At 34.5% G+C, this 23,137-nt stretch overlaps 2 protein-coding genes and 2 long non-coding RNA genes across 6 annotated transcripts in view; 3 read left to right on the top strand and 1 right to left on the bottom strand.

Moving 5' to 3' along the window:
- Positions 1-16,082, top strand: part of LOC127720520 (echinoderm microtubule-associated protein-like 2) — an 80,234-nt gene extending 64,152 nt beyond the window's left edge. For both annotated transcript variants that reach the window (XM_052227112.1, XM_052227113.1), the window contains 8 exons: positions 281-418; positions 5,765-5,896; positions 6,220-6,376; positions 7,058-7,155; positions 11,241-11,328; positions 11,755-11,850; positions 12,854-12,984; positions 13,710-16,082. In XM_052227112.1, the coding sequence (XP_052083072.1) occupies positions 281-418; positions 5,765-5,896; positions 6,220-6,376; positions 7,058-7,155; positions 11,241-11,328; positions 11,755-11,850; positions 12,854-12,984; positions 13,710-13,853 (984 nt within the window). In that variant the 3' untranslated portion in view covers positions 13,854-16,082. The remainder of the gene's footprint in view (positions 1-280; positions 419-5,764; positions 5,897-6,219; positions 6,377-7,057; positions 7,156-11,240; positions 11,329-11,754; positions 11,851-12,853; positions 12,985-13,709) is intronic.
- LOC127720532 (uncharacterized) overlaps positions 1-23,137 on the top strand; it is a 362,531-nt gene that overhangs the window by 171,541 nt on the left and 167,853 nt on the right. The window lies entirely within an intron of this gene.
- The window catches only part of LOC127720534 (uncharacterized), a 34,511-nt gene that overhangs the window by 9,525 nt on the left and 1,849 nt on the right, over positions 1-23,137 (bottom strand). Inside the window, exon 2 of the long non-coding RNA XR_007990840.1 lies at positions 266-388. This is a non-coding gene — a long non-coding RNA (uncharacterized LOC127720534). The remainder of the gene's footprint in view (positions 1-265; positions 389-23,137) is intronic.
- LOC127720529 (PDZ and LIM domain protein 4-like) overlaps positions 21,367-23,137 on the top strand; it is a 197,662-nt gene continuing 195,891 nt past the window's right edge. For both annotated transcript variants that reach the window (XR_007990832.1, XM_052227127.1), the window contains exon 1: positions 21,367-21,563. Coding sequence is in view for 1 of the 2 variants with exons in the window: in XM_052227127.1 (XP_052083087.1) it covers positions 21,450-21,563 (114 nt within the window). In the remaining variant the exon portion in view is untranslated. The remainder of the gene's footprint in view (positions 21,564-23,137) is intronic.

Here is a 23,137-nt window from a genome sequence, read left to right as displayed (position 1 = left end):
TTTTCATTGTTTAAAACATTGACTTGCAACTTAAAATCGGTACCCTACCATTACATTAAACCATATCAACATCATATATATTATATGACGCATTTGCATGGAATCTGAATCGATATTGCATTCGAGCTAACTGCTGATTGATTTTTTTCTTTTAACGATGTGCTTCTTTAATGGTATTAACAGTACCAATTTTACTGCACCAGATTTTAATTGACAGTATCATAAAAGTGAATCTCGACCCATTATTTTCTAACTTGCTATATACCTTTTTTCAACGTAGCTACCAGAAGCCACGGGTCATGTCAGAACTATCATACCACAAAATAGCGCCAGTGCTGATGGACGGTTGTACATTGGAACGTCCAAAGGATACGTTCTTGATGGATCACTACAAGATAAATTTAGATTTCTTATTCAGGTAAGTGTGAAATATATGGAATGATCAATTTGAGTGTATGTGCATAAACAGTGGTTTATCGATTTTCTAATCCAGTTATAATACATTTTGAATAATTCAATCAAATCAAAATAACTGTATCATACCACAAAATAGCGCCAGTGCTGATGGACGGTTGTACATTGGAACGTCCAAAGGATACGTTCTTGATGGATCACTACAAGATAAATTTAGATTTCTTATTCAGGTAAGTGTGAAATATATGGAATGATCAATTTGAGTGTATGTGCATAAACAGTGGTTTATCGATTTTCTAATCCAGTTAATACATTTTGAATAATTCAATCAAATCAAAATAACTGAGGGGATCGCCTACACTCGTGAATGAGCGATACCAGAAATGCTAATCCTCTCCTGCGTAATAAGTGTAATATCCTAACTTTAATATTGATCCGGAATATATGTCCGTCATTTCATTCCGTATGTTACTATGTACAATGTTTAACACAGTTATCTACCTTGATTAAAGTATCAGAAATCCAGCATGGTTTGCGTCTTTATAAACAAAGACATTTACAATACTATACACAAAACACCCTTGTAAAAACACACCATCGCCTCACAGATCATTTCATTGGCGACGAGAAAATGGCAGCTTTTAATTTACCCGCATTTCCTTCCTTTGATATTGAAACGGACAAATCAAGCGCAGGTCCTCGTTGGGAAAAATGGGTTGAACGCCTAGAAAACCTTTTCATTGGTCTAGACATCGACGATGAAGACAGAAAACGTGCCTTATTATTACATTATGCTGGGGAAAGGGTCTATGATATATACGATGCCGAAAAAAAGCAAACATTAGCCTCGTATGATGCAACAAAGAAAGTCCTGAAAGACTATTTTGACCCCAAGAAGAACATACAAATGGAAATATACAAATTCCGTAGCTATAAACAATTAGATGGTCAATCATTAGATGAGTTTGTTACTGAATTACGGAAGTTATCAAAAAATTGCAAATTTGGCAACATAGACAGTGAAATTCTCACACAAGTCATTCAAAACTGCAAATCAAACAGGCTCAGACGAAGAGCTCTGAGGGAACCTGACAAGACACTTGATGACATATTGGCAACTGGAAGGGCGCTTGAGATGGCAGATTCACAAGCTCTAACTATGGAACGCGAAACCATAAATAAAGTACAATCTACACAACGTACCGCCCAAAGACAACCACAAAAGCAAAACAACCAAAGAAATAACACAAAGCCACAATACCGTAATGATAATTCTAAACAACACAAACATACATGCCGTAACTGTGGTGGACAGTACCCGCATACAAATGAATGCCCAGCTAAAGGGAAAAAATGCAACTATTGCAGTAAACTAAATCATTTCAGCAAAGTATGTAGACAGAGGCACAATCCTACTAGACAAGAAAAAGTTAGAGAGGTCCAACATAACACAGACAACAATAATTATGAATCAAGTAGTGATGAAGAATATGCATATCATATCAGCATGATTACACCGTCACGAGAACATGTAAGTGTAGTTGGTTCGAAAACACCAAGAGTAAACATTCGCATAAACGACAAACATTGCAACTTTCTTCTAGACACTGGTGCAACAGTTAACCTTCTTGACCAGAAAACTTATCACAAGATAGGAGCACCTAAGATGAAAAAGGGCAATAATCCGAATTTATTACCGTATGGCGGAAGTGATCCTTTAAAGGTCATGGGTCAATGTCAGCTTAGTGTCGAAACAAAAAGTACTATTGACTGTGACACTTTCTATGTAGTTCAAGGAAATCATGGAGCTTTGCTCGGATACCCACTTGCAAGCAAGCTAGGGCTTGTAAAGATTATTAACCAGATAACTGATCCAAAAGCAAAATATCCTAAATTGTTTGAAGGCATTGGTAAATACAAGGGAAAACCAATTAAACTGCACATAGATGAAAATGTGAAACCAGTAGCACAGAGACACAGAAGGACACCATTTCACCTTCGTGATAAAGTTGAGAAAGAACTTATAAAACTGCAAGAGCAAGATATTATTGAAAAAATAGAGGGTACACCAACACCCTGGGTGTCTCCTATAGTGACTCCACCAAAGAAAAACCCAGAAGAGATTAGACTATGTGTTGATATGCGTCAGCCGAACAAAGCTATATCTCGTGAACGACATCTTTTACCGACTATAGATGAACTGATACACGACTTAACTGGAGCAATACTGTTTACAAAGCTGGACCTAAGGTCAGGATACCACCAGCTGGAACTCCATCCTTCGTCTCGATATATAACAACATTTAGTACACATGCAGGTCTATTTTGTTACAAACGCCTCAATTTTGGAATATCATCAGCTTCAGAAATTTTCCAAGAAGTAATACGCAACGTTGTAAGTGGTATACCTGGAGTTAAAAACATTTCAGACGACATAATCATATATGGCAAATCACAGGCAGAACATGATAAAGCGTTAGATGCCACATTCAAGAGGTTACTTGAAAACGGACTAACTTTAAATCTTGAAAAATGTGAGCTTAATAAAGATCAAGTAGTGTTTTTCGGGGTTACATTTTCGAAAGAAGGCATTTCGCCAGATCCAAAGAAGGTTAGCGCCATCAAAGACATGTCTCCACCGAAAAATGTACCAGAACTGCGTAGCTTTCTAGGTATGACTACATACTCATCTAGATTCATACAGAATTATGCAACATTATGTGAGCCGTTAAGAAGACTAACACGCCAAGATACAAATTGGACCTGGGGTTCTGAACAAGAAGCAGCTTTCGAAAAATTGAAATACGAACTATCTAGCGACACCGTCATGACATATTTTAATCCGAAACATGAGATTGATATTTTGGTTGATGCCAGTCCTGTTGGACTCGGGGCAATAATGTCTCAAGAAGGAAAAACTGTAGCTTATGCCAGCAGAAGTCTTACTGACACTGAAACAAGGTATAGCCAAACTGAACGAGAAGCTCTTGCTATTGTTTGGGCATGTGAACACTTTGATATGTACATAAGAGGTGCACCAAACGTGAACATTATAACAGATCACAAGCCACTAGAGCGTATTTGGCAGAAACCAAAGCCACCACTGAGAATTGAACGTTGGGGTTTGAGATTACAACCATACAAACTTAAGATAACATATCGACCAGGAAGTGAAAATCCTGCAGATTTTATGTCAAGACACCCATCAGACAACCCTGTCAAATCCCGAGAACAATCTATAGCAGAACAGTATGTGAGATTTGTTATGTCTGAAGCAGTACCTCGTGCAATGACACTTGATGAAGTTAAAATGGCTTCTTCAAAGGACAAAACTATTCAAAAGGCAATAGAATTTGTAAGAACTGGACAATGGTTTAAAATCAAAAACATAACAGATCTGGAAATTGACATTGAGGAATTACAAGCATTAAGGAGCATCAGCGGTGAACTTGTAACCTATGGTGACACTATTTTACTGAGAGACAATCGTATTGTACTCCCATCTGAACTCCGTGTGCGAGCTGTTAACATTGCGCATGAAGGTCATCAGGGTATCACCAAAACTAAAGCATTCTTACGTTCCAAGATATGGTTTCCAGGACTTAATGACAGAGTTGATAATGCAATTAAAGACTGTTCAGCATGTCAATCTGTTACACACACCAAAAGAATTGAACCATTAAGAATGTCTGAATTGCCAGAAAAGCCGTGGGCAAATTTGAGTGCTGATTTTTGTGGTCCATTACCTAGCGGAGACCTCTTATTCGTTATTACAGATGAATATTCACGTTATCCAGTAGTTGAAGTAATTAAATCCAACTCTGCTTCAACTGTTATTCCTGTTTTGGACAAAGTTATATCTACTTTCGGAATTCCTAAAGTAATCAAAACAGATAATGGTCCTCCGTTTAACTCTCATGCATTCAGACAGTATGCTGAAAATACTGGATTTGAACACCGCCGTATAACACCATTATGGCCGCGTGCCAACGCCCAGGCCGAATCATTTAATAAACCAATGATGAAGACAATTAAAGCAGCTCATGTGGAAAGGAAAAGCTGGAAACAAGAACTGTTTAAATTTCTCCGACAATTTAGAGCAACTCCACACACAAGCACAGGTTACCCGCCGTTTCAGTTATTATTTAACAGGGAACCAGTAACAAAACTTCCACAAGTGCACAAACCTAACATTACCAACAAACAAATGGATGAAAATGCACGACAAAATGATGAAAGTGAAAAATGCAAAATGAAAAAACAATTTGATGATAGAAATCATGCAAAGCCGAGTAATATTGAAATAGGAAATTCCGTGTTAAGACAGACCGAACGAAAAGAAAACAAACTCACAACAGCCTATGAACCAAATCCGTATAATGTCATCAACAAGAAAGGAAGCATGATCACCGTTACAAATGGCGAGAAATTAGTTACTCGAAACTCATCAAAATTTAAGAAAGTGAACCGTCCACCGATCCGCAAAACAACTGATGAAATTGAAGAACAATTTGAAAATATATGCGACACAATACCATCAAATAATCAAGATCAACCACCCTCTTCAGGAACCAAACAACAGTCAACTACTCCGCAACAAAGCGAAAGGCCAGTACGACAAAAACATGTTCCTAAATATCTGGAAGACTATGTGCGTTAATTTTGATCAAACCATTGAAATTTATTACGTGTGCATGGGGCATAATAATCCCCTATAATTATATCAGTGAATTCAGTGAATCATGTGAATGGGGCATAATAATCCCCTAGATTGGTGAAAGAGTAAAAAGGCTCTAAGTTTCATGAAATATGTTTTGTTGATTATATTTAGTATCATTTAGAATAGTTTAGTAGTGAACTAGACATTAGTTTGTTAGCAATCATTCTGTGGATTCTAGTCAAGAGACTCTAGTCAGAACATTTTAAACTTTATATGATAGAAAATTTGAAATCCATTTTTATGACAATCATAGACTTCATTTCATTCTTTTGATAGATAATTTCATAACAACAAAAATATTTTAATGTTTAATGTTTCAATAAGTTTAAATGATAATTATTTCTTTATCTAAGTTGAGGAGGGATGTAATATCCTAACTTTAATATTGATCCGGAATATATGTCCGTCATTTCATTCCGTATGTTACTATGTACAATGTTTAACACAGTTATCTACCTTGATTAAAGTATCAGAAATCCAGCATGGTTTGCGTCTTTATAAACAAAGACATTTACAATACTATACACAAAACACCCTTGTAAAAACACACCATCGCCTCACAGATCATTTCAATAAGATACGGTCAACGTATCTAAATTGGTAAAATTACTATATACTTGTGTTTTACAGGGACATAGCGAAGAAATATGGGCTATAGCTCCTCATCCAAACGAATCGGCATTCTTCACAACATCATTTGACAAAATGGTAATAAAATGGTCAACGACAAGACACAAAATTATATGGAAATCACAAATTGGGGTAGGTTGGATAATACTTTATTATGTTAATATATGATATACAAAGTAGAAATGTAAGCACCATGCATATATCAAAAGTACAGTTTAAAATGTAGTTATTCAAAATAGATTCTATATAGATAACTCGTGAAAAAGAAATGTGATGTTTTCTCAATCTCACATCTATTAAACCGATATGGAAACCCTTAGCAGAAATATTATTCGCTTTAACCCTTTTGACATTTTTCCTTGTTGAAGATATCTTGAAAAATAATTTATATGAAAATGTCCTTTAAAGAATTTAAAAAATTACAATACATTGATGCTTTAATATTAATTTGACAGAAACCTGGTTGTTGTTTGTCAGCGGATCTCAAAGGTCGACAGATTGCGGTAGGCACACAGACTGGAAATATTGAAATCCTGAACGCCCATAATGGAATGCATGTTGCTTCAATAGATGTTAGCAAATACCGCATTGATTGTATTGCCTTCTCACCAGGTAGTTTTGAATGTAATGTTTTACGTCATTTTGGTATCTGGTAGACAATTGTCTTATTTATAATCAAACCACATCGATTTATATTTATATAGACATTAAGCTTTAAAAATGTTCATTTGGGTTGAAAATGGCAATTCTCAATTTGCAATATATCGAAAATCATTAATGGACCTGTTTCATACATTCACAAAAATAAATTACACTGTTCAAAACATATGTATTTATAGATTATCGTTGGCCATCCCAACGAGATTGGTTTTCTCGCTTAAGCCGGTACGGCGAAAGTGAGAAAAGCAATCGAGTTGAGATAACCAATGATAATCTGTTTATCGCTATTTTATCTATGACGACGTTGTTAATTTCATTGACAGCGGCACGTGCGCCCTTAGTTTCTAGCGATATTTTTTCATAACACTCTTCTTTGCTGAGATAGGAAATTATCAGTCAGTAAGATCAAAGAAAAATTTCGTAAAATAGCGATAATGACAAGTATTGCCTTTTACTCACATCAAATGAAGATCGATTAGATCTTTGAAAGTTTTTGCTTTGTTTTATTAAATGCGCTTGAAATTAAAATTATTCTTAATCAGAAATGCTTATGAATTTTTCACCGGTTTCATGACATGAGTATTGTACATGTGCACTTAAAAAAGTTTTTTTTATTATTTCTTTGTGTTATAGATAGTACAATGATAGCAGTTGGTAGCCACGATGGACTATTACACATTCTAGATGCACAAGATGGAGGTCAAGGTTATACTCCTTCAAGGCCTTTGAAAGTAGGTTTAAAATTGTATCAAATAAACTTATCATATATACCACTGCAGTATTCAAATTTTGTACGCCAGACGCATGTTTCTTCTACTAAAGACTCATCATTGACGCTTGAATCAAAATGTATGTTTGAATATTTTGGTTACAACCCTATGTCTAAATAAGATTAAAACGGTAGTTATGATTTAAAAGAATGAAATTCGGATATGTCATGAAAGCACAAGAAGCTATGTACTTTTAAAAAAAGTGTTTTTTGTACTGGTTCAATTTTTAACCGGATTTCCGAAGGAAAAATCAGTTATTGATTTAGGGATGTACGGCGGGCGGGACCTAGTTATAGGTTAATAGCCGACTGGATGAAGGTTGTCAGCCTTGGAAGGCAATTCATCTAGAAGAAGAAAACTCGGATATAAAATTCCGGGTAGATTTGACTCGTCAGCCTTGGTCGGCAATTGATCTAAAGAAAAGAAACCTTGAGTAAAGATTCTCTGGTTCTCCAGGTTGGGGATTGAGCGATAGGTCAACAACCTATCCTCGTAAAAACTATAAAGTTACAGAAACGCGAAATGGAAGAACGACTTTTCTGATGGGAAATACCGAGGTTAGACTGGAAAACAGAAATCAGTTAGAAGGTTTCAATGAATGATGTTGGCCAAACCCAGAACCAATTGGAAGCAAACATCAGGAGAGTACCTTTGATTCACCCAAGAAAACAGATCAAGGTCGGATGCTGGAATGTAAGAAAAATGTATGCAACTGGAAAGACGCATCAGGTAGTAAATGAAATGAACAACTATGGAATTGATGTATTGGGTATTAGCGAATGTCGTTGGACTGGAACAGGGAAGATCAACCTCAGAGGCGGTGAGACTATGCTATACTCTGGGCAAACAGAAAGGCATTAGTATGGAGTAGTATTACTTATATCCAACGAACGAAGCTTCCGAGGAAGTAAAAGAGGAGTACTACCATGAATGCAAAGATAGGATCAGATACTGTTTGATATGAAGATGTGGTGGGGAAGAACGGGTATGGTGTTATCAATGAGAATGGAGAATTATTTCGGGATTATTGTCAGACTAACAACATTGTAATTGGCTCCAGCACATTCAAACATAAAGATATTCATAAATACACATGGAATTCACCAGACGGAAACATCAAGAATCAGATTGACCACATCACGATTGACAAAAGGTTTAGAAGATCTATGGAAGATGTAAGGTCATATAGAGGTGCTGATGTTGGTAGTGATCATGAATTACTTATTTCCAGAGTTAAGCTAAAACTTTGTCGACAGAGAGTAAATCAGGAACAGAAGAAAAAATATGACACAAATAAGCTGAAGATACCAAAAAGTTGCAAACGAGTTCAAACTTGAGTTAAGGAACAGATTTCAGGAATTGGGAGAAACAAAAGGCATAGAAGAACAGTGGATAGATATCAAACAAGCAATGTGTGAGGTTGGTGAGCAAACACTGGGTTTTAAAGACAGGAAACAACCAGAATGGATCACTGCCAACTGTATCGACAAAATACAAGAACGAAAACAGAAAAAATAAAAAATCAATGCTTCAAGATCACAAAAACAGAAAGAAAAGCTGGAGAAAGATTATAAAGCAAAGAACAAGGAGGTAAAATTAGTACAAGAGATGATAAAAGGAAATATATTGATAATATAGCAAAAAGTGCAAAAAATGCAGCAAACAAGGGAGAGTAGAACAAGCTATATATGCTGAGCAAGAAAAATTCCAACAGTGGCATGAGAGGAAACAGACCTGTAAAGTCAAAAGAGGGACATGTAATAACCAACGAGAAGGAACAATTACAGAAATGGAAAGAACACTTTGAAGAGATTTTAAACTCGAAAGACCCGTACTAGCAGATATTCAACCTGGAGATGTTGTTGATATGAACATTGAACCACCAACCATTGAAGAGATAACAAAGAGTATAAGGGAACTAAGTAATGGTAAGGCTCCAGGTATTGACAACATACAACTGAACTATTGAAAGCTGATGTAGGCACAATAGCAAAAGTCTTTTGCCATCTATTTACAAAGATTTGGAACAGGGAAGGAATACCAACAGACTAGCTGGCAGAAGGGAATAATCAAACTCTCAAAAAAAGGAAATTTAGAAGTCTGTGACAACTGGAGAGGAATAACATTATTATCTGTACCTGGGAAAGTCCTCTGCAGAATTATCATCAACAGAATTATAGATGGTATTGACAACATTCTACGTAAAGAACAAGCTGGTTTCCGAAGAGGTCTAGGCTGTATCAACCAAATATTCATCCTGAGAAATATAGTAGAACAATGCATTGAATGGAACAGCCCCCTATTTATCAACTTCATCGACTTCAAAAGAGCGTTTGACACTATTCATCGAGAAACTTTAAAAAAGATCATGGCAAACTATGGAATTCTAGGTAAAATAATCAGGATGGTGCAAGCATTTTATGATCACTTCAGTTGTGTAGTTGAACATGAGGGTAAACATTCTGAATGGTTCCACATTAAATCTGGATACAGGCAAGGATGTATAATGTCTGAATTCCTTTTCTTACTGGTTATAGACTGGACAATGAAGCAAACAACACGGAAAAGGCGTGGTATCAACTGGGGAAGATTAGGGGTTTTAGAATATCTTAATTTTGCAGATGATATTGCTCTCCTGTCAGCAACAAGAACACAATTGGAAGCCAAAACAGAGGGCAGAATGTTGGAAGATAAGCAAGAGAGATGGAGACAAACTTAACACCTTTAACACCAGGAACTTGCGTAGAATGTTTGGCTTTGAGCGTTCCTGATGAAGGTAAATCCAGAAAAGCGCTTCGGACGCATGAAATTATTAAACGTGTTGTTTTCAATTTTTTTCAAGATATTTTGGCCAACTATGATGTCCAACACAGAACTGCTTCAAAGAGCCAACATGTGCACCATCACCAACACCATTAAGACCAGGAGATGGAGTTGGATAGGTCACATCCTGAAGATTGACCCATGGAATGATTGTCGAATCGCCTTGACATGGACACCACCAGGAAAGAGAAATGTAGGAAGACAAAGAAAAAAACAGAATTTGGATGGAGGACATAGGGAGAAGCACAACAACAAGCAGCAGACAGACTCAGATGGAAGGCTTCCATTCACGCCCTATGCGACACATGGCGCTAACAGGAGTTGTAAGTTGTAAGTGTACGGCGGGTGGCTGCCAAACAGTGTCCGTGCATTTACTCATGAACCGTTCAACCAAAGCTTTTCAAATTGTAATGTGTTGTTACTGATGACAAAATGAAGGTCAAGTTCAATTTTGACGATTTTCACTTTCGCCGTTCAGGAGTTATGGTTCTTGAAAGATTGAAAATGGTCTTTCCAGTCGTGTCCGTGCTTAAATCCAATAACCATTCAACCAAAGCTTTTCAAATTTTAAATATGTTGTTACTGATGACAAATTGGATGTCAAGTTCAATATTGATGATTGTCACTTTTACCGTTTAGGAGTTATGGTCCTTGAGATATTGAAAAATGCCAGGACACAAATAAATGTTGAAAAATACGGTTTGCTGTTGCTCTGACAGCCTCTTGTTATTCTACTCAACTAGATTATGGACACAGAGAAGACCGATAACACGATGAAACGAGTAGATGCCTGCATAACATTGGTTGTTTCCTTTCTTGATATTAAGGGACATTGCTTTAGTAGAACAAAACAGATAAAAATTGATAAACGATAGAAAAACCAAAGGATATTGGGGACATATTTGTTGATCTTTATCCAAACAAGACAAAAGTTTAATTTTACCTGAATCAGCACAGTGTATGCCTTATTTATTCAACTTTACTTTAGGGGACAACCATTTGATATTCTGGCCAGGGATGGAGGGGGAGTAGGTTTTTTTTCGGATTGAATATTCATTTTCTTCTGTTGCCTGTGCTTTTTATTTTTTTGCGGCTTTGCTGCAAGATGATTTGTTTTCAGCTCTTACCAGGCCAGGATATTCATCTTCAAAATCCTCCTCCCCAGAAAAAAAAATGATTGTCCCAATATCATGTCTAATTATGTCGCTATTTTCTTTCACTAGGGCCACCCAACCTTTGTTACACATATCGACTGGTCAGGAGATAGCAAGTACATTCAAAGTACAGATGGACAATACAATATGATTAACTGTAAGTGATTATCTACTCATTTTCATAATTATTTCATACATCTATAGAAGAGATAATGTATATAACACATTACTATCGATTTAAAAGCAAAGTAAGTATTTAAATTTTCAGCACTGGCAATTAAAATGGGTAGTTATTAATTGTCAGTGAGACCTGTATTTGTCATTATCTTAGATAAAAAAAAATTTGTTGTGTGAGTAATTTAAAGTATTTCAAACTTATGAAAGTCACTAACTATACTATAAGTCAAGACATAAAGATAATGTATTTCGAGTTGGTAGATAAAAGAAGTTTCTATTTTTTATTAATCTAAATTAATCTGTATTCTGATCGGAACAGATCTGTCATAACGTCTTTGATACAACAATTGATGGTCAACTTTACATATATTCTTTCTATGAAAATTTTTAACTTTTTATGATACAGGGGATGTAGAGAAGAAGTTAAGAATAAGTGATCCTCGTGTTTTACGTGATGCAGACTGGCATATCTACAGTTGTACAACAGGATACCCTGTTATAGGTAAGTTTATCTGATAGCTTTAAGTTATATGTTAAGCTGATGCCATGTGTCTTTTGTGCAGACTGGACAAAAACAAATAACCTTTAAGTAAATTATAGATGGCCTTAACAAAAGCATAGGGCCCGTAGGTATAAAATAGGACGACAGCAATAATATAAAATAAGAAGGTATGATTGCCAATGAGACAACTATCCACCAGTGACCAAACGACGTCGATGTTAACAACTTTTGGTCACAATGCAAACAAGAAAATCAACGGCTTGGTGTATGTACAAAACAACAAACAAAAAACAAATAGGATATACACACCAACGAACGACAACCACCGATTTACAGACCCCTTACTCCCTTACTCTCTGTACAAAGTCAGTAATATGACAGTTGATTTCCATTCGTTTGATGTGTTTGAGTTTTTAATTTTTGCCTTTTATAAAGGACTTTCCGTTTTGAATTTCCGTTGGAGGTATATTTGAAATTAAACTTTTTACATGAGGGTCTGGATGGGGGGTCCTTCATTAATGTATTCTTGATTTTTTTTGTAATGTTTCTCTATTTTTTATATTTTTTTGCCATTATTCTTTATATTTGAGCACCTCTTTATTCTCTATATTCTTTATTTTTTAGTACATTTTTTTCTATTCTGTAAACCCCCATTCCCACCCTCTTACATGGAACAGACCATTTGACCCTGAAACATACACACTTTTATACGTCCGGAACCTCATCAGTTTTTGTTGTAGTCGTATCTTAATGTTGTTTTTGGTTGTTTGTTGTCATTAGAAGAATTTGGCATATCTTTGATATATCTCTGTTTTTATTTATAAATTTTTTACACATATTTTGATTTAGATTCTGACATATTGCAAGTAAATATTGAAGGTACATGTATTTATTGTTGACGATAAACGTTAGCCTCTAGATGTGTTTTTGTTATTTATGTTGGTCTCATTGATATATACCCACATCTCCTTTTATTCGATAGAAATGGTTTTATTTCATATAGGTCCTTGGACAAATATGGAGAACGGGACACATATAAATGCTGTACATCGCTCTAACTACCGCGATTTCTTGTTGACTGGTGATAGCAGAGGCCGTGTCAGACTTTATAAATATCCGTGTGCCACAACGAAGGTAAAATATACTTAAAAGTTGCAAACAAGTTCATCCATTTTCATCATAACCTTTATAAATGTTCATATCCAGTTACAAACAAATTGATTGATTGATTGGTGTTTAACGCCACTTTCAACACTTTTGTGCTTTTTCATGACGGTAAGTTTTTTTTGGTGGAGAAAGCCGGAGTCCCCGGAGAAAACCACCGACCTTCGGTAGGAAAACTGACAATCCTAATCAATTAAGATTGGAGTCGAGTGCACACGCACGAGCAGGGTTCGAACTCACAACCTCAAGTGTTGACTGGCTAGTGATTACAGTAGTTGAACTACTTAGACCACTCTGCCACCGAACCAAACAAATTACATGTGTATAATTATATATTTTATATTAAACTATACTTTTTTTCTTAAAGGAATCTATATGACTTTATTATCGTGTACTAATATATGTATGTTAAAGTCTGATACTAATTAAAAACGGAAAACCTAGGGTGCAATCGAAAATCATATTCCAATAAAGACAGACAATTCCATGGCCAATTATCAAAATGATGAAAAGACAAAAACGGCAATAACAAAACATTCCAAGACAAGAGGAATAAAGATTTATCACCACAAACCAAGCCAAAATCCATTCATACTAATTATTGCCAAATCTGAAAATATTTAATTTAATTTATGATTGATATTTTGTGCACAATTTGAAATGTTTAATCATGATTATCAAATTATCTTTTGCAGCCTGAATATCGTGGAGTGAAGCTCTATTCCAACGATGTGACTGCAGCTAACTTCTTGTATGATGATATGAATGTAATAACATCAGGCGGCACGTCTCCAGTACTAGCCCTATGGGCTGTCGTTGATGCATTTGTATCTTCATAGAAAATGTGGTGGAACGTCTCCAGTACTAGCCCTGTGGGTTGTCGTGGATGCATTTGTATCTTCATAAAAAAAAAGTAATCTAAAGTAAAAACTGTTTCATATCTGCAGATTATTTTTAAAATTCCTTATAAAAGATCTTAAGAAGATGGCTAGCTTGAATTATGAGTTATATTCCTGACTGACAAGGCCTGGATTAATTCTTTACTGAAATGGTGTTAGACTAATGTCCACCAAGAGGAACTATTTCATTTTTTTTTCATACAGTTGAAACATTAATATTAAATTTTAATTGTCGTTTATTTTGCGTTCATTAAACTATTATAATTATATGACAACGAATCTAGTTTAAGTGCAATAATATTGAAGAGGACAATATATCTTAGAAATATTTTGATTGTTTTGTTATTCAAGATATATATACTTTGAAAAAAAACAGTGTGTAAAAGAACCAAAAAGGAACCGATATAACATTCCTTACATCAAATTCATCTTAAGGATGTACTTAGGTGAAATTAAAAAAATCTAGAATTTAAAATTGATACTATAAGTCAAAAGAGCATTAGTTAAGGAACAAAATAGGCTAAAAATATTGATACGTTATGGAGCTCCTTTTCGAGATATTAAAATTTAAAAAATGGCGGGAAAAGGCTGACTCGGACTTTACCTTATATTTGGTTATTTGGGTCTCAAATCGAAAGGAAAAAATCTAGAATCTGCTAAAATATATTTTGGTGAAGGACCTTTAATGAGCTATTGAAGTCTTATATGAAAAGAAAAATGGGTGTTATGGGTCAAATTATTTTACCCTGTATCGTAGGAAAAAAACCAAGGAGTTCCAACATCTAACATAATTCCTAACCCCTCACCTAAGTACATCCTTAAAATGAAATTTGACAAAATTTGCATTTATAATTCACATATACCTCCTTTAATTTATGACTGTTATATTAATATATCTCTTCTTATTTCATTTGTAATTTAATTTATGCATTTATATTTCATTGTATATTTAGTTTCATAGCTTAATGCTAGATAAAATTAATTATTTCGTGTAGATTAAATGTAATAATTACATTACATGTATGTTTCAGAAGAATCCGTTATTATGATTGGATAACAACGCTTGCACGTCATGCTAAAATTAACCTTCATATCCCAATGAAGTGTAACATTCATGATAACACGTGCCATCACAATAAAGTGCACAAGTTAATTTAAGAAATAGATGATAGAAATCGATTTTTCATGACCCTAGCATAAAAATGTAATTATAAGAATTGAATGCTTCTTTTAGGAATTTTATAGGGTTGTAAAGGTGTTGATCGTGCGCACATTTCTAGAATGAAGCGCTTTCGCGCTTCATACAAAATGTGCTTCGGTCAACACTTTTACACCCCAAAAAAATTACAAAAAGAAGCATTCAATTCTTAATTGAGGTCAAGATTTTGTATTGCTGTATGATAAAAAAGTGAATATCAACAGTATAAAATGTATTGTGCTTTTTTGTTTAGTTCCTCTCATTTATTTTGTGTTTATAATGGTAACATATATATGTTTAATACCAAAAACAATATATATAAAAGTTTGGATTTTCGTTCAACTTCTATGCGGGTCTGGGTGGGGGTCCCTCAATTCTGTATTCTTCAATTATTTAGCCACTTTTCTCTATATTTTTTGCCCATAATTTGATTATTCTATTCTCTATTCTGTATATTTTTGCCCATTATTCTCTATTCTTGATATTTTGACACCCCATTATTCTCTTGTTTATTTTATGGCCTAATTTTTCTCTTTTTTATAGCTTATTTTTTTGTAGTATTGGTCCATTATTCTCTATTCTATTAACCCCATCCAGACCCTCTTCTTTTGGATTGTTAAAAATTTATAGTATGTTGGGAGTAGATGAAATTATAGCTATCAAGCAAACCAATATTACAGTTGTAACGGAAGCACAGTAAATGCAACGAATGTTGACATGGTGAATAGAATTGGCCATGTGTAACCATTCTGCAAGAAAATTTCTGATTCTTCGCCATTTTTCATTTTTTCTCTTTAGTTCAAAACAATACATATGGTTAATTGTTATACTAGTATTTATTAGTTATTTTAAATTATAAGTGTATGTATTATTAATTAGAATATCAAACTCTGTTAGTTTTAGAATGTTATCCGTCCATTTTTAAAACAAAGGTGATACTGTTATGTTAATAAATGCAAATGTTTCCTAAATCATTGTTTATCTTATGAGGAAAATATGATAAGGACAGTCAAACATACAAAAAACCATGAATGCCCATTAAAATTTCTTTCCATTTATTCAAGCTTTCGGTATTCTTGCACAAAAATGTTATACTCCCCTCCCTTTACTTAATTTGTTTGTCCTCAATTATAGTGAACATTATTAGCTGCAACAACGTAAGTAGATATAAATTAGGTCGTTAGTTTTCTGAAATGAATTGTTTCATTTTTTTCATGTCGGGGCTTTTTATAGCCGACCATACGGTATTGGTTTTTCTCATTGTTGAAGGCCGTACGGTTGTCTATAATTGTTTACATCCACTTCATTTGAACTTTAATGGATAGTTCTCTCATTGGCAATCCTACCACATCTCCTTATTTTTATAAGTAGATATTCAGTAGGTATGACGTATGGACTAATCTCCAAGATATTTTCTTTAAAAAAAGGATGTCCCTGAATACTGGCTGATTTTCTAAAAATGTTTTCAAAAGACTGTAACCCAGTAGTGCGGGATGTATAAATGAGCAAACACGTCTGGTCAAATTGGGGACGTAAAATCCAATACCATAAGTATGACGATTGTTACGCTCTCTGCATGTTAAAGAACCCTTTGCAAAAATCCTCAAAAATGTCCGTAGGCTGCCTGTTGCAAGGCAAACTTTAACCTATCCAACATATCTAGTGGCAGGCCACGCCCCTCATCCCGTTCATCCCGACTTTCAGAACCTACTTATGTTAATTGCTTATTTGTTCTAGTCCTGAATATACCTTGAGATTGACGAGTGCCAAGCTCTCTACAACCTCAGAGATGTCCGTAGGTGGCCTGTTGCAAGGCAAACGTTAACCTATCCAACATATCTAGTGGCAGGCCACGCCCCTCATCCCGTTCATCCCGACTTTCAGAACCTACTTATGTTAATTGCTTATTTGTTCTCGTCCTGAATATGCCTTGAGTATGACGAGTGCCAAGCTCTCTACAACCTCAGAGATGTCCGTAGGTGGCCTGTTCCAAGGCAAACGTTTTAATCCTATCCAACATATCTAGTGGCAGACCACGCCCCTCGTCCGGTTCATTCCAACTTGCAGAACCTACTTGTGTTAATTGCTTATTTGTTCTCGTCCTGAATATGCCTGAAATAATTGCCACTTGACGTTAAGCAAGCAACAATTAATCAATCAAATCAAGTATCCTCATGGGAATTATTGGAAATTGACGGTCATAAGTCCTGACTTTATTCAACGCTTTAGAAAGAAAGGGCTGGTTTGAGTCAGGTTTCACAGCGTGCCACACCTCCCGCTGAAAACTATAGTCATTTTAGTTCCAATTGTGTATCTGGAAGTCAATGTCTAAATGGGGTGTAGCTGCGTATAATTCTGAACTGCGGGAGCCAAACTCTCGAGTAAGGTGACATCACTCTGGTACCTGTTATTTACAGAGCGACTATTTAACAACAAGAGTGTACACGCTGTAATGTCTCGCCTGCTTTACTGGCCATTTATTTTATGCTGAAAGTCTTAGAGATAAAGGTTTTACTACAAGTACCACATAAACTTAACATTTTTAAAAATCCATGACAATGAGGTCAAGGTCGGATAAATCCTGTCAGACAGACATATACATTTACACAATACAATTAATCCATACACCAAATAAAGTAGACATATTGCTTATAGTAGTTGAAAAACAGACCAAAACACAAAAACTTAACATAAGCCTCTGAACCAAGAAAACAAGGTCATGGTCAGATTAAACTTGCCAGACCCCTTACGATCATTCTATACACCACATATATAGTTGACCTACTGCTTATTGAATCAGAGAAACGGACCTAATCGCGTAACTTTAACCTTGATCACTGATCCATGAAATGAGGTCAGGTGAACCCTGTCTCCGGACATGTAGACGTTACAAGGAACCTATATACCAAATATAGTTATCCTATAACTCATATAAAGTGAGAAATTCAAGAGGTCAAGGACAATGGACACATGACAGACGGAAACTTCGTAACATAAGATACACCTTGTGAATTATAAACCTTAAACAAATAGTTTACTTCGCCGGATAGTAATCCTTATATGTCTCGAATACTGCGACGAGAGACAGAAACTTGTATAGTTTGAGACTTTCCCGGTAGATTGTTTTTATAATGACGAATCAAATCAATAACCCGAACAAAACTTGATGCAACATGAGGAATTTATCCAGCTTTAAACCCTAAAATGCTTATTTTGTTGTGAGGCTAATTTATAGATTAGTTGTAGGATTTTGGGTACATATGCACATTACTGATGTTCAGTGTGGAGGTTTAACTACAATGAAGCTATACAACCAGGTTTAACCCACCACATCATGGCTTCGGAAAATGCCTGTACCAAGTTGGGAATATGACCGTTGTTGTCCATTCGTTACCATGATTGATACAGTCAAGCGTTTGTTTTCGTCCGGTTTTATGGACTTCCCCCCTTTTTGAATTTACCTTGGAGTTCGGTATTTGTGTTAATACTTTTTTTCATATCAGATGTCAAGGTATAAATTTATGCAAAATGATAACAATCGCAATCGAATGAACTCTAAACGGATAGTGGAGAGATCAGATGCGTCAACAGGGATTTGTTTTACCGATTTCTGATCAGAATTAATTTTGTAATTAAAATTTATCGGACGTTATTATCATTTCTTGGTGAAAATGGCTTCATGATATTATATTTATAGATATAAGAAGATGTGGTATATGAGTGCCAATGAGACAACTCTCCATCCAAGTCAAAATTTATAAAAGTAAACCATTATAGGTCACAGTACGGTCTTCAACACGGAACCTTGGCTCACACCGAACAGTAAGCTATAAAGGGCCCCAAAAAAAATTACTAGTGTAAAACCATTCAAACGGAAAAACCAACATATATTTTGATATGTAATTTTTATAAAGACGAGCATATGTATATCTATCCATATGTCTAAGTATGAAAATATATTTGTATTAACCGAACAAAACAGGGGAGAAAAATATTTTGATCCTGGAAATCGAAATACTGAGTTCAACATGGAAATCGAAATAAAAATGCTATACTGTTGCATTTTTTTTAATTTTCACTTTCTAAATCTTAATGTTAAATGTTATTTGTAGTGAAAGTCGATATTTGAAGTTTCAAAAATTCACAAAAATTCAAAAATCAAAATCTCTCAACATGTGCAAGTAATATTTAAAATTTGGCTGTTAAAATGTCGTGGATACAAACTGTTCTTAAAAAAAATATTAATAATAAAATTTCGGGTTAGTCGGCATAAAAAATCTGAAGGAATTGAAGGCTCAAAATCCTTATGTATATATCTTAAAATAGAATTATTTGACACTATGGAAACTAAGGGTGTACAGTGGCAGATAAAGGGGGCGTAGAGGGTGTACAGTAGCAAATTCAGGGAAGCGTAGACGGCGTACGTCCCCCCTTTGATCGCCACCCTCCCCCAAAAAAGTCATGCTTTTTAAGAGATATATATAAATTTATAGTATAAAATAGTCCAAAAACTTTATATATCCATATCATCAATTATCGGGAATAACGCCCCCACTTTAAAAAAATACTGGATCCGCTCCTGGTGTAGTTCATACCGGTAGAGAGAAAAAAAAACTTACTGCTCCACGTTATTGTCAGAAGCCTGTTAATTGAGTAAGTATACAGACGATACTTGAAGTATAATAAATAACAAATAATCTCGACAACAGCTTTTATACTGAAATGAAAATAAACAATCAGTAATTCTTTGTTGATAATATCAGCAGCATAATAATAATTACAGATTTATAGACAATACATATGTTCCAATCCGTCAAGTCTGTTGGCAAAACATCTAACCTGGAAGTACGGCAACGACACTTGTACATCAATCAAAATAAATATACTTGTACAGCCCGTCCGTCTTTCGCATTAACTGTATCGTTTATAAAAGAAACGTCTGTACTAATGCGAGATTACGTTCATTAAACTAAGCTTCATTAGAATATAACTACTGAAGATGTGAAATGCACAATGCGAACGCAGAATTGATTACATATTAACAGAAACTAACATTTCCCTGGCCAAAATATTTACAAAAAAAAACGGGAAAACAGGAATATTGTTACTTTCAATTTATTTTGAGCATTTTCTACAAAAAAAAAAAATATTAACCTTCAATGTTTGACCCCTATCAATCGCAATAGAAGAATACATACTGACAGCAAAACATATACACAAAACATTTCCATAAGTAGAGAGGAAGGAAGGCGTCACAGATTGATGCGACCAAGGGAAAGAAAAACAAACCCTAAAAATAAAGTAACACAGTCAAAAAAGGAACAGCACGGCTGACTAGCAGAATTAAAATCTTTTTGAATGTTTAAAAAATGTTCAACGTACTTTATCGAACATTTTTGAATAAGTTTCGTAATAAAATGCATCATTTCAAATAATAGTGTTTGAATATTGCGACAACTTGTGAATTGTCTCAGTATTTTTTTAATCAAATCGGGCAACCCTAATATTTAATCACAAAGGCACGTATTTCACAGGCACTTAAAGGACAAACAGCAATTCCTAATAATGTTTTCGAATTAAAATTTTTTTTATCATTTAGGCGAAAAAAAATGCTTCGAACTGAACATTCAACCTATCAGCGGACATCATATTTGCTTTTGCAAACTTGAAAATTAAGAAAAGTTTTGCATGACTGGTTACTCCAACGGGGTTTGTATCACGCTAGATATGCCAACGCCCAAAAGATTGTCCGTAAGCACAGTGCTATTGTTAGTTGTGTTCCAATGTATCTGTATAGAGACATCAATCAAATAATGTTTGCCCGAATCGCACTTCCCTTATATGATTGTCTGGATGGGATGTCCTTCATCTTTTTTTTTAATTTTTAAGTCATTTTTCTCTATTCTTTATAAGTTATGACCATTATTCTCTATTCTTTAAATTTTAGCACGCCATTAATATTTTTCTCTATTCTTTATTTTTTCTGGCCCATTATTCTCTATTCTGTCAACCCCACCCAGAGCCTCATATATCGATAATTGCACATGATTGTCTTCTAACTGCATCTCAAGACGGATGGGAAGTAGCGAATTTAAAATTAAAGATTTCTTTTTTTATTCTTGATTTTCAAATCATTCATATTTTTTCGGGACAGGGTTCTGTTAAAAAACGCAATTACGCGTATGATATTCCTGTGTGTGATCGGGGCACTCACGTGTAATTATGATAACATGATAATGAAAGTTCGGCATATATACAATAACAATATATACACTCTCGTGGGTGTGTACACATTCTTGAAGAAAGTAACATCAGGATAATCGACAAGGTGTAGCAAAATGGCGGGCAGTGAAATAACGGTCTGCAAATTGAGGCGATATGACACCGGTCAGCCATGGGGATTTAAAATGCAAGGAGGATCCGAGGTCGGGATCCCACTCCAGGTTGCTGAGGTATGTAAAGATTTCCTATTCAAAAATGGTTCGCTATTTAAATAGAGGTGTATAATCATGTTTGGTGGGTTGTACACGTAAAAAAAAACAACTAAATATGTTACCCTGATATACATATATAAACTATCATAGTCTGGTCTTTGATTTTGAATCCCAAGGATGGAATTGTAAATTGTTCTGTTTCATAACAAAAATTAAGATATTGATCAAGTATTTTTGTGAATTTTTCATAAACTTAAAATTTTCTACATATTTTGTAGTTACCTGTATTTACAATCAATGTTTCTTTATACTTTCAGTGATTCATTAGAAAGCTATATTCAATGTATCAACCCATGCTTGAAAGAATTTATCCCGAGGAATATGTATTATATATGTCAACAAAATTAAAACAGATTATTAAAATTTAAAACTTTTGCTCAACGCTGCCCTAAGGGAAATCATTTTTCTGTAAATTAAAAGTTATAAAAACAATAACTCTACAATTTTATTCACTATCACGATTTTGAATGTAAATATTCAAGATAAAAAATTAATGATTATATAACATATATTATCATAATTAGCTGAATGTTGTTTCTCTTAAATTATCAGCAGTGGCAAATATCTCATACATTAGCAGTACGATTTCATACTTAAATCGTAAATAATGATAATATTCTTTATTTAAAGAGGGTAATTTTAACCCAATTAGTTTTCCCTAATCTTTACTAGAGGCCCTCATAAAGTAAGTACAAAATGATACATACAAAATCATCAAATCTAATCATCATGAAAATAAAATAAGTTCGCATTTGATATTTAGTGTAAAAATGTATATTCTACACGCTGTATTGCTTTTGACAAAAGTAACAATTACACTCTGGTTGATTGTGCAGATCAGTTAATGTTATGGAGTACAATGACAGTAAATAATAATGTTATCTAGGAGTCGGGTTACACTAGCAGCCAAATGTGGAATTCAGCTGGCACGCGTACAAGTATTTATGCACGCGTGAAGATATCAGTGTTATCGATGTTTCAGTGATTGAAATTATCTCCGCATTAACAGACATACATTGAACCTGTATATTTATTTATTTATAAATTTGTTTGCTTGTTTGTTTATCTTATTGCTTGTTTTCTTTTCATGTGTATATAACATATAATAATTCATATTTCTCACACATTATTCCTGCAGATAAAAAATCCTTGATTTTCGCACTTAAAAACACAAGACTGTATTTACTGTACCTCGCAACCAATCAGGGTGTTATCATTCCATGTAATGAAATAAAATAAGTACTTAATTATTTCCTTAGTGATTTTACTAACAATTCAATCACATCAACTGAGACATAATTAATTCATATTATAATTTATATATATGTCTCTGATATCAATTATGAATCGTGCTAAAGATATGCATTTTAATGACAGAGAACACATTTGCATACCCCTTTTTTGTAATGTATTAATTTTTCTATACCTTTGGCATCTTATGATTTGAAATCAAAACGTCATGGGCTACTTCGATTCGTCCAACTCAGGGGCCAGTTTCACGAAGCTGTCTTAGGACTAAGACATGTCTTAGG

This window comes from Mytilus californianus, unplaced genomic scaffold (assembly GCF_021869535.1).
Source record: "Mytilus californianus isolate M0D057914Y unplaced genomic scaffold, xbMytCali1.0.p SCAF_11, whole genome shotgun sequence".
Classification (NCBI taxonomy): domain Eukaryota; kingdom Metazoa; phylum Mollusca; class Bivalvia; order Mytilida; family Mytilidae; genus Mytilus; species Mytilus californianus.
Note: the sequence above shows the minus strand (reverse complement) of the source record. Positions and strands in the feature narration are given on the sequence as shown.